The following is a 12103-nucleotide window of genomic DNA, read 5'->3' on the forward strand; positions in this document are numbered from 1 at the left end:
CACACTGCAGGCGACACAATAACGTGTCCCGACACACAGTTTGGAAAGCTCTGCACTAAGGACTTAAAAAAGGAAAGTCGACCTACACAGAGAGAAATGATGCAAAGAACCAGGCAAGTGACGCAGTCATTTAATTATTTCCAATATCAAGGTATGAAAATGACGTGCTTTTTTTCCCAATAGGAAGCAAATTACTTTTTTTTTTTTTTTTATTGCTTTATGATTATTTCTGTTCTGTGGTTATTCCAAACTAGCCTTCTGTGTCTGGGGAGGAAGGTGGTCTATGCATAAAAATATTGCATAAAGATATTTTTATGTATGTGAACCTAATTTATGGATATCATGTCCTGTCATTTGTCTTTGGTCTAACTGTACAAGCTTTAAAAACAAAAGCAAATACAAATTCAAACTGTGAATATATTTATAAATGATGATAAGTTTTCATTTGAGACCGATGGCTAAATAAAAATGTTACAGGTAGTGCAACAATAGTGAAAGAAAGCAATTTTTAAGCAGCCTGCACTGTCACGAAGGATGTGGGGGCTTTCAGACAGGCCGGTTTCCCAAGGTACATCACTGTTTACCCAGGTAAGTGGCTTTGAAAATCGCTCTCAAAAGTACTTAAGAGACATGGTCGGCAATGGCCAGCCTAGCCAATGTTATCAGCTCCGCTGTCTGAGGCCTCTCCTACCGCATGCAGTATTTAAGGAGCAGACACGCATTCACTTCCATTTTTCCTACTGTAATGAAATTTTCATGTCTGAAATATGTAATCTTGAGAACAGGCCTTGATTAATTACATTATCATTAGTACCTTTTCCTGGAGAAAGGGCCTTTACTGATTAAACCATCTCTAAATACATCTAACTGAAACTTAAAAAAAAAATAAAAATCATCTTTCAGAAGTGGGAGTTCCCCCTACTTTGGTGCAAGGTGAGGTTCAGGCAGGCTGCCCTATCAGGGCATCTTTTCATGGTTCGGAAGGGGCAACGGAAGGAACGAGCAACTTCTGACAATGCGTTTCTCAAGGCAGACATGAAAGCTATTTTCCTTCCATTGAAAAAAATTATTTTACTATAATGGAAACTATGACACGAATTGAGCTGTGAAAGCAAGGGCTGGGATCATCCGTGTTGAAAAGATCAATATACAGCGGCAGCTCCTGAACTTGTACACCAGCATGCATTAGTGGGGTCATGCAAGGCTTGCAGGTGGGGGTGGGAAGGATCAAGTATTAGGTCCAGTCAAGCAGAACACGAAGTCCCACCCAGAACGAGGGAGCCTGCGCGCATGGTGGGACCTGAAAAAACACCCCAAAAAAAACCCACCCCGTTTGACTCTTCCTGTGCCCCCCTGACATGTCCTGAAAATCTGGTATGAATAAAACACCAAACAAAATATTATTAGGGGAACACGCATGCCCAGACACAGTCATCTCATAAGCTTTTTTTTTTCCTTCAAAAAGTAGGCTAAAAATGAAGGTAAAAGCAAAGAAGTCAGGTGCCAGTCTATAAGTTGTTTGGTTTTTTCGGGGGTTTTTTGTTGTTTTTAACTTGCAACATTACATTTAAAGCACTAAAATCATGACAAACATCACAAATGGAACTGGGTTTAGTAAAGATTTAGAAGTGCATCCGAGAGTCACATCATTTTGGCGGTGCTAAGTGAGCCCTCCGTGTTTGGGACACCCTGCAGAACACTTCTAATCCATGCATGGGCTGAAAACAGGAGTTGACGGCAGGCTATTTCATTTCATGCCCTTCTAGGCAATCTGTTTTTATTTTTCAAAAACCAAACCACATCCGACTAGCCTGCCAGTACTGAGCAAGAAACCACCACATCCAGGACAGGACTGGAAACTGAGGACAGTCAGTCCCATTTTGAGCAAATTCCAACATGTGGATAAACAATTTATTGAACATCTGACACGTTAAACCTACCTAAAATTCATCAACCCCCCCCAAAACTGATTACATTGGCCCTGCCAGCAGAGTTATACAATTTTCTCTGGATCCCATCCACAGCTCATGGATTCCTAGGAAATTACTGTATATACAAATTTGTGGAACAAAATGTCATCGCTGGGACTTACTCATTTTCTGTGAGGCCCAGCATGATCAACATTTCTTTTAAACTGCGCTGACTTCCTTTCAGGATTTCAGTGTGTTTATAGCACTTAATTTAAAATAAATCCCCAATACTATACAGCAAGAAACCAAAGCCATCATTCATTCTTTAAAATGTAAATTCTGATTAAAGCTCCTTCTCCTAACTCATAGTAAACCAGTTGAGATCCATCCAGGGTTTGATGCCCACAACTAAAATATTTCTTTGCCGTCCAGGAAAAAAAACAAACCAACAGAATCCCTGCCAGTCTGAAGAAACATTATGGAACTTATTCCCACCTGTCAAATATTCAGGCAAGGAAAACATTCAAAATGGAGAAAGAGGCAGAGAACATGACGGCAGATCAGGACCATAAGGCCCATCTAGTCTGCCCAGTTTGTTTCCTTTTGCAGGGCTATAGGCACAGACGATCTTTGGCTTTCCTTTCTCTTCTTCACAACCAAACTTCCAGGGGCAAGTGGTCTGCGGCGCTGCAGCAGAAAGCAAATCGGGCAGAAAAAAACATTTCTATTAGCTTAAAATAGCATCCTAAGTACTGTATGGTAAAATGAGGTCTAAGCTCATCTTACTGCAGCTAGTGTTCCATGCATGCTCTCAGACACACTACTGGGCCTCTCTTTATTTCATCTGCAGCTTTCCGTGAATTCTGTGGTATGTTTCACCATCGGGACACTGCCAGGGTTGTTAACCCCGGCCAATGGCTGGCTTAGTTGCTCCAGTCTGCAGAACTTTATGAAACAGCAGCAAAGGTTCTGCAAACTGAAGCAGCTAAGATACTGATGCAGCCCATCCAAGCATGCCTCGGCAAGATGGGCCAATCCTTTTGCTACAATTTGCATATCTTTGCTGCTGCACCACAAAGAAACCGGAAGATTCAAGAAGAAATATAAAATGTTGTGGGGCTTTTTCCCTCTGAATATGCATCTCATTTTAAGATGCACAACATTTAAATTGCATTTAACTTGTGATCATGGGCTTCCAACCTTTCTGTAAAATGAGTGAAATACTCTCCCAAGCTTTTTAAATTGCAGATTCCTTTGTGGTGAAGTTGCAAAAATATCAACTAAAGGAGCAGGACTGGCCCATCCGGTAGAGCACAAATTAACACGCTAAGGGCTAGATTTAAGTATTTGGGCAACACTGGGGCATAAAGAGTACAAGAAGCCCACAAGTCAGTTTGCTTGCACAATTTTGGAATATTACTTTTTTTTTTTGCCGAAGGATTTGATTACTTGCAGCTTCTAGAAGGGTAAAAATGCCACAGAAAAAAAAAAATTATACAGCAAAAACTCTGTGCAGTAAAACACTGCAGGAAGTTTTCCTGATTTGTAAATTTAGCCCTTAGTAGTAAAAGTCTCATAGCACTTTTGGCAAAAGGTTGCGTTTGTACTATTTTTTTTCCTGTGGAATTTTTTCCTATCTATAAAGTTGCAGAAAGATACATATGCATATGTTTTATGCACGGAAACATACAATGAAAGGGGTTGAAAGCTGTTGGCAGTAACGCCAATCATCAGGGCTTAAAATGTTGGCTACTGACTATTCAAATATCTTCTGTAAGCATTTGTAATTCAATTGCCTAACAAAATCAAACCCTAAAAAGAAGCTTTGGAACTTTATTGAAAAAGGAGGAGGATCACGGCAGGATCAGTGGCAATGTATGATTCTTGCTGTATTTTTTTCTGATTTTAGCTTCAATTCCCAGGACAAAGTCCCAGCTACTCTTTTTTAAAAAAAAAATGTAATTCTCTCCCTATCCCTTGACAATTACCTACACCCACAAATCTGTTCCCCTATTGATATTTACATTTCCCAAGGAAACTCCTTAAGGGTTTGCAGTCTGAGTGCTCAGCTATCTCTGATCTCCTGAGGTTTGTAAATGTGGGAGATACCACTTTAGACAGATTTTTTTTTTTTTTTTAATGATTGAATTATGCATGTAGATAAAAGATGTTCAGATTGACACTAGCCAAGGTTGAAGCCCTGATGTTAGTCACTATTGCTCACAAGTCTCAAACTTGTGCTAATTCAACCCCTCTTTGTTTCTCCTACAAAATAATAAAAAAAAAAACAACCTACAGATAACAGAAGTAAATCTTTCGTTTATTCTTGTGCTAATTCAGCCCATTTTCTGTAGAAGCAGGAAATTGTATCCCTGGGCAAAAGATGTGCAATTTCAAAACCGCATGAGCAAACCTACTCGCAGGTCGACTTTTGCACTTTTTTGGCCTTCTTTGACCTGATTTCTAAATCAGGTGCTAAAACTGTAAACAGCCGCCAGGCACTGCAGGACGGCACACACAGGGCCTTTCATCCCTTCACAGTATTATCACAAGCAACAAAAAAAAATAAAAAATTAAAACAGCAAAATGCTATACAAAAGCAAGACACTTACTAAAATAATGCAAAACAATGACATTAGGCTACCAAGAGCTTTCTTTTAAAAACGTTTCTTTCCCATCACAACAGTCCTGATAGTGTCTCTTTAAGGTGCTCCAATGTAAATCATGGTCGAAAGGGTCTTCTCTTTGCCACATGCTGCTCTCAAGATACAGTCACTAGAAAATCCTAGGCTTCCCAAGCAAGAGGGAGAGAATTTGCACTGCTCCATAGAGCTGCCTAAGCTACCACAAAAGCACATTTCTGAATTAGACTTCAGAAGGCAGAACAGCTGCTTTGCTGGCCGGCAGCCGAACAGTTTTTCTCCACAGGTCAAATCTCATTCCTTTCTTTTCCTGCTTCCTTCTGCCTTGCTTCTTATCTCACCCTCTCAACCTGAGAAGTGGGTGCCCCAATCAGTGCAACAGTAATTGCCTCTGGCTACTGTGAATGAGGTGTCTGCGGAATCCCCCAATCGGGAACCCTACGCATCCTGGGTTATGGCAGGCCAATGAGCAACAGGGAAAGGAAGGAAGAAAATAGAAAACTGCTTAAGCTTGTCCGGGTCACTCAGTTCTGCCACTATCACTTGCTAATCCCACATCTTAGTTTTAATGATTCAGTGGGTACCCTTTCACTAATATAATCCAATATGTGATATAATATGGTAGGATGGGGGGACTGTTCCTATAATAAGCCAGTTAGTTTGTGGCATCCTACATTCTTACATTATTCTCCTTATAGCAGTGATCGGATGATGAAAGTCAAAAGGGCCTTCCCTTCCACTCACTGTAAAACACAAGCCAAGGTGCCTGTATGGGAGGAAACTGATGCTACTACCTGTATGATCAGTCAGTTAATACTTCAAGACAACCAACCCACCCTATTCGGGTAGGTAAGCTGGTTCAAACATCAGTCTCTGTTTTCCTTTTTAATAGGTTGCCCAGTTTTCTCTTTGTCCTTGCTAGCAATACAAAGACATTCTACTCCTTCGCATAGCTTCACTGATCAAGTAGGCAGGACTCAGCTCTGGCTCCTCTGTCATGATCACAATGTTCTGCCATTCCCCTGTCTGGTTTGACTTTTTAATGGTGTCCACAACGCACAAGGCATACAGACAGTCATCAAACGTAGCAGCCATAGTGAGGGGCCTCCCATCCCACGTTCTCCTGTCATCCTGGTCCTGAAATGCCTGGCGCACAGCCTGAACCATTTTGATGGTTCCCCGAAGGTAGGGCGATGGGATATCGCTGAAGGCTTTCTCAGGCAAGAGAGAGTTGCTGACTGGTGTGCAGTCTTTCAGAAGAAGCTCTCTGTGCATGGAACTATTCATCTGCCCATACAAGTCCGTGCCGATTACAATCAGCCTTCCCGACGAGCCCACCACAACAATGTCCTGCGTGAATTCCCCAGGGACATTGAAGTTCAGCGTCACCGTGCAGCACACGCCGCCCTCCAGAACCATCTGAAATGTACAAAAATCATCACTGGTAATCTGGCGTATCCCTTTTATGTGGTCCGTCTGTTTCACAAAGGTCTTCAGCAACCCGTGAACCTTTACTGCTTTCTGGCTAGTCAGGAATGTCAGCAGGTCAATGATGTAGCTGCCCACGGAGTGCAGACCTCCACCACCCATCAGGTCGTCGCAGCTCCAGTTGTATTTTTTGCCCAGCAGGCTTCCACTGTGTACTTGTACCTCACACACCAGCATCTCCCCTACATAGCCTTCCTGAATCAGCTGCTTCATCTTCACAAAGGCGGGCAGAAAGCGTAAAACATTTCCCATGATGCTCATGAGTTTGGGGTAGTAGTGGGCTGCGGACATCATCCTGAAGGCATCTAGAGGGGTAGCCGTCCTGTCACAGATGACGTTTTTTCCAATGCCTGCAAGAGAATAAACAGAGAAATTGAGCTCAAGAAATTAAATGTTTGCAGTAAATTGAAGGAAGGGACCCATGCAGTCTCAAAGAAAAAAAAAACCAAAAAAAAGAAAACAAAACCTCATGCACTACAGTCTTTGGATTATTTTCACACTGGTCCATTAAAAGGTATCACAACCTAGAATGAAATCCTTTTTTTTTTTTTTTTTTTACAGGATAATGTGGTTACTAGAACTGTGCACTATGACCCAGAGAGCAAGTTGTCAGTGTACGTTATAGCTTCAGGTAGACAGCACATAGGCACATCCCATGAATGTTCAGTGTCCACTTCTCATAGCAGGCTGAGAAAATAGGACCAGCAATGTTTTCATCACTTTCAGAAATGTCAGCCATGCCGGCACTTCCAAATCTCAGGTAACAGTCTGCATTCTACATTAAAAGCAACCGCACTGTACTGAACTAGGCACTTGACAGACCTTTGAAGGAGCTATTATTTTGGTTTCCTGGCCTCTGCATTAATGACCAGAATACTAAGGTATATTCGATATATGCTAGTCTCTAATATCTGCCCCCCCAAGTTGCATGCTATAATTAACTATTAGCTTTCTAAGCTACACCTACCCCATGCAGGGTGCAGTATCTAGAATACATGCTGTTTGTTTTCAATCCTGAAATTGGATTTTCAAATCACAAGTAATTGGAAATCATCTTATAAAAGCTCAGAATGGCATACATTATATGTATCAATGCTTTCTGCCATAAAATCTGTCAGCAGAATAGTCCATGAATTAAATTTCAGAAGCTCAACACAGACTGTGGTGACTCGTCATAAAAAAAAAATTCTCTTCTGAATATTACCCACTCCTTAGATGCTGAAGGCAATACTGGAAATATGTGTGTGTATTTTTTATAATCGCATCCCCTTTCCTGTGGTATTCCACTGGTATAAAAATGGTAAGACTCTAGTATTCTAAAGATTTTAATTTGTCGCATGACTAATCCCATTGTTTGGTGGGAAGCCTCGAAAGTAGTATTCTCATATTCTAGCTAATTCAGATCAACAACAGGGACCTCTGGATACCAAAGATTAGAAAGCTACATCATGGCCAGGGTTTCGGAGTCCATTATTAAAGCTTTGTCTGCTACAAGAACTGAGCTCGGTGGCTCTACAGCATCCCAGGCTGAGAGATCTTGAAGAAACCCAATGCAAAAACTTTATGAGCACGGCAATAAATCAGCGAGCACTGCTGGCCAGAGCGGTCAAAAAAAAAAAGACAAGCTAGATTTTTGGCCAGGCAACGTTAAAGATTTGTAGAGCCAAATCAACAGTGACATACAAGGTATCACAGAGATTCTGCACTCTCTTATTTTATTCTTTGCAATCTCAGGAAAATGTGGCATCTCCCGAATTCCTGTTTGTATTTGACCTGGCAGTTTCCCCTGCTTCTTGGGGCATTCGCCTCTATAAGAACCAAGGCTGGGATCCGGCACCAGGAGCCTTCGTTTGCTGTGGCTGGGGATTTCTCCCTATTTGATACCCTTCCCTCCCAATGAATTCACGGTGGCAGCGGTCTGGCTGGGGGCCCAGGTACCAGGGTGAGCAGATGCACCGAGGATTCGGCACCTGGTACGTGTGGAGCTTTAAACGCATGAGGAAAAATGTTCCATCTGCCCCCGTCTCTACAAGGTCATGCTTAAATCTCTGTATGTTCTTATGCTAATGACATGGAAAGGAAATCCGGAAATAAAACTGGCATGGGTTTCTTTTTCAGTTATGGAAAAAAAAACCTCTGCATTTTAGTCTTTTTCATACCTGGCTTCTGAACTTGACTTGTCTGCTCACACAAAATATTCGTATTTTAGGATGAAAAATGCCTTGCATCATCTTATTATTATTGGGAGGCTTCCTAGAGTATTAAATAATGTGGACAGAGGGCTAGTTGCCAATAATGTTCATTCCTTTCTATATTATGTGAACCTTTATTCAGCACTGGAGAGGAGACTCCTATGCTACTTAAGCTACTGCTGCCTGGAGCACTGATCTAGATGTCAATTTTTCATGTGAGGACTGACAATACATTTTGAAAAGTGCACAAGATTTCTTTTCTTTTTTTTATTGTTAACCAGGGCAGTTTCCTCCTGCACCTTTGGGCTTCCAAACTAAATAAACTACGGGAAATAAAACTGAGGAACGATTTATGCTGCAAGTCACACACAAGTTATTGTATATTTAGAGGCCGGTATTTCAAAAAAAGCCTACAATGGCTAAATTATCCAACTAAAGTTAGCCAGACAAGCTAACCCAGATATTCAGCGGGATAGACTTCCTGCTGAACATCCCCGAATAAACCTGACTGGCTAGATTTGAATATCGCTAATTAGGCTGCAGAGTTCTCCAGGAAGGTTTACTCTTAACTCTGTTCATCCGGCAAATCTCTCCTATCTGTGCCCTTCTTCTCCACTGCTAACTCCCGACTCCACACTTTCCACCTTGCTGCACAGTTTGCCTGGAAAAGGTTTCCCAAGTACATGTGAAATGGTCATATTCAAATGTTATTTAAAAACCTCACCTTTTTTGAGGCTGCTTGCATGTCCCATTGAGACTTGCTTGTTATGTGCTGTATGTTTGTGTGGACTAGACAGGAAACGTCTCGTATGTGTATCTGTACAGCGCTGCATACGTCTAAAAGTGCTTTAAAGATAAGTGGAAGTAGCACTAAATGGTCCTTTCTGCCATTTACTACGTTCTGTTTGAGATGCTGGGTCACACAGTGAGATAAACCAATTAAAAAAAGCACCAAACCACTGCTCGCACTCACTGAGCTGACACAGATGGAAATAGATTAAAAAAAAAAAAAAGAAACCTTTGTTCTGATCATCGCTGGAAATTTATAGAATACATTCCACACCAAATGCCCCACTCAGTTATGTTCCCCAAAATACGCATAAAGGTGAATTTTAAAAGCCCAACACACGCATTACTTAGGGGATGCGCAAAAATGTATCGGGCTAGCACGTGCAGAGCGGATTTTAAAAGCTGCCCGGATACAGGCGTATCTCCCGGAGCGCGCACATCTCGGAGGTTTTCAGAAAGGTGCAGGGTGGGGCATGGGCGTTTCGGGGCGGGAATTACGTGATCTGGCACACGCCGAGGCCCTCCCCCGGTCGCATAACTTTACTTCTGCTATGGATGCCTTGTAAGTTAAAATAGAAAGAAAACTAGGCAGATCTGCGGGGTTTTAAAGGTCGGGGTTTACTGGGGGGGAGTGAAGGCTATTAAACTAGGGGGGGGGGGTTTGGAGGACCTCTCTCTTACTGGGGATAAACTGATAAAACCACGAATGGCGTGGGCACCCGCTCCTTTTAAAATTCCCCGATTTACGTCGTGGAAGTGGGATTGGCATGCCCACTTAAAATTTAGGCGCACGTGTGCGCACGGCCAGACTATTTTATAACATGCGCGCATATTATAAAACAGCCGCATCCCGGGCGGGGGCTGATGCATGTGCACACCTGCGCCTGCGCCGGTTTGAAAGTTACAGTCATAGTACTATCCCCAAGAGGTTACCTGCTAATTACAGCCTTCCTCTATGTTTAAATCTTTTTTTTTATTAAATTTTTAAATTCAACGCAGATAACAGAACAAAAAGAATGAGTACATTAGTGTACACTTACCCCATACTCGAATTTATGACAAAAACAGCAATGTCTTCCCGGTTATAAACTCTCCCCTCACATGCCTGCTGAAGCAAAGGTCTCACAGTTTCACATAGTCCACTGTCCTGATCAATCTTTTAATACAATCAAACCAATCCTGTTAACAGTCGTTGAGCACTTGACTTCTAGCTCTATAGGGCAAAGTCTATAAATATGGGTCTCAGATTTGCCGAAAAGTTCTGTTCTTGCTCAGATAAGAACATAAGAACATGCCATACTGGGTCAGACCAAGGGTCCATCAAGCCCAGCAGGGCAACTGGAAATCAAAAGTTCCCAGGCATGGAGGGTGGGGAATTTTTAAATCCTTGTTAGTTTTAATTGTTGGCTATTATTTGAAGTGTCTGATGTTTTGAAATATTTTATTGGGTGTTTGGGAAATTTAAAAATTGTATATGAGATTTTAATTATTGGATATTCTGTATATCAGTTGTTTTGAAATATTCTTTTTATTAGTATGGTTTTATTATTATTATTGCTATTTTATGTTTTTTGATTGTATTGTTTGATGTTTTATAAGGAATGCGATTTTTCATTTTTCATTGATCCAGTTCATTTTTTGTCTGCACGTTTGTATTTATACTTTATGGTCTCTTTATTTTGTATTTGCAAGGGTCTATCTGTGTTTTGTATGTGTGACTTAGGTGAGGTATTCTGTTAGCATGTAGTTTATATATAGGGACCTACAGCAGCTGAACTTGTTCATTTTTCCTAACAGGAGGTGTATTGGTATCTTAGGGCATGTTGTAATATTTGCAATATTGCCTTTTCATAGGTAGGATTATTACTGTTTGAGTCTGGCAGTCAGGGTGTTATGGTATGGAAGACTTCCTATAGGTCCCAAGTACATTTTTTGTAGGATTTTGTATTATACAATGTTCTTGGTAGTGGAGGAAGTTTGTGTTGCTGTTAATGAGGTGACACCAGAATCTGATTATTATTTTTTTTTAGTGGTGAATGGTAAGGGGAAGTGCCCTTGTTCTGCTCTGCACTCTTTGTTGAGGGAGTTTCTATGAATGTAGGGTATTGTAAAACTTGAAGTGCAGGTTTTTTATTGGGATTCTGTCCTACAGAAGGATTTTTATTGATTAATGCACTTGAATAATTTTGGTGGTAGTTTTCTTAGGTGGTTGAAATTGGCCCGGGGTTTCTTTGTTACCTAGAAGGTTCTTAGAAATGCCACTGACAAATGCCCAGCACTTTGTGACAATGGTGCAAAATGTTTGTAGCAGTGCCTCTTGCTTTAGGAGTGGGGGTGTCCTATCTCTGCATGTATGCAATTTGGTGACAGGCAGGTGTGGAAAGAGCCATCGGACCCCTGCCAAGATCAAACTAACAAGGTGGTTCCCCCATCACAGATGATTTTCTTAAAAAAAAAAAAAAAAAAAAAAATACCATGTTGGGGGCGGGGGGAAGGTTTGGAGGGATATGCGCACCAAACCTCTCTCCACATGTCCCTTTTAGTGATGTGGGCCTGTCTCAAACATCCCTCCTTCCCCACCAGTCTCTCACTCTCTATTTCATGGTCCATCCCAACCAGAGTCCCCTTTCTCCCTCCACCAGTCTGTCTTGCAATTTTCTCTCCTTCCCCCCTCCACAGTCCATCCCCACCAATCTCTCCCCCCCCCCCTCCCGAACTTCCAGCTCTCTCTTTTCCCTCCATAGGTCCCTCTCTTTCTCCTCTTCCACCAGTCTATCTCCCTCTACCAGTCCATCCCCACCAGTTTGTCTCTCACTCTCTATTCCTCTATCAGTCCATCCCCACCAGTTTGTCTCTCACTCTCTATTCCTCTACCAGTCCATCCCCACCAGTTCGTCTCTCTCAATACATTTTCACCAGTCTCTCACTTTTTCCCTCCACCAATCTCTTTGTTGTTCTCTCTCTCTCTCTACCTCCACCAGTCCATCTCAACCAATCTCTCTCCTTCTCTGCCCGTCTCTTTCTCTCTCTTTCCCAGTCCAAGTCTAGTGTGGCTGCCTGTAGTTTCACTACATAAGTTATT

At 41.9% G+C, this 12103-nt stretch overlaps 1 protein-coding gene across 3 annotated transcripts in view; it reads right to left on the reverse strand.

Annotated features, from left to right (window-relative positions):
* Nucleotides 1-3989: 3989 nt before the first annotated feature.
* GFOD1 (glucose-fructose oxidoreductase domain containing 1) overlaps nt 3990-12103 on the reverse strand; it is a 158098-nt gene continuing 149984 nt past the window's right edge. For all 3 annotated transcript variants that reach the window (XM_029590674.1, XM_029590675.1, XM_029590676.1), the window contains exon 2: nt 3990-6390. In XM_029590674.1, coding sequence (XP_029446534.1) covers nt 5471-6390 — 920 coding nt within the window. In that variant the 3' untranslated portion in view covers nt 3990-5470. The remainder of the gene's footprint in view (nt 6391-12103) is intronic.

Source organism: Rhinatrema bivittatum, chromosome 2, assembly GCF_901001135.1.
Source record: "Rhinatrema bivittatum chromosome 2, aRhiBiv1.1, whole genome shotgun sequence".
Taxonomy (NCBI): domain Eukaryota; kingdom Metazoa; phylum Chordata; class Amphibia; order Gymnophiona; family Rhinatrematidae; genus Rhinatrema; species Rhinatrema bivittatum.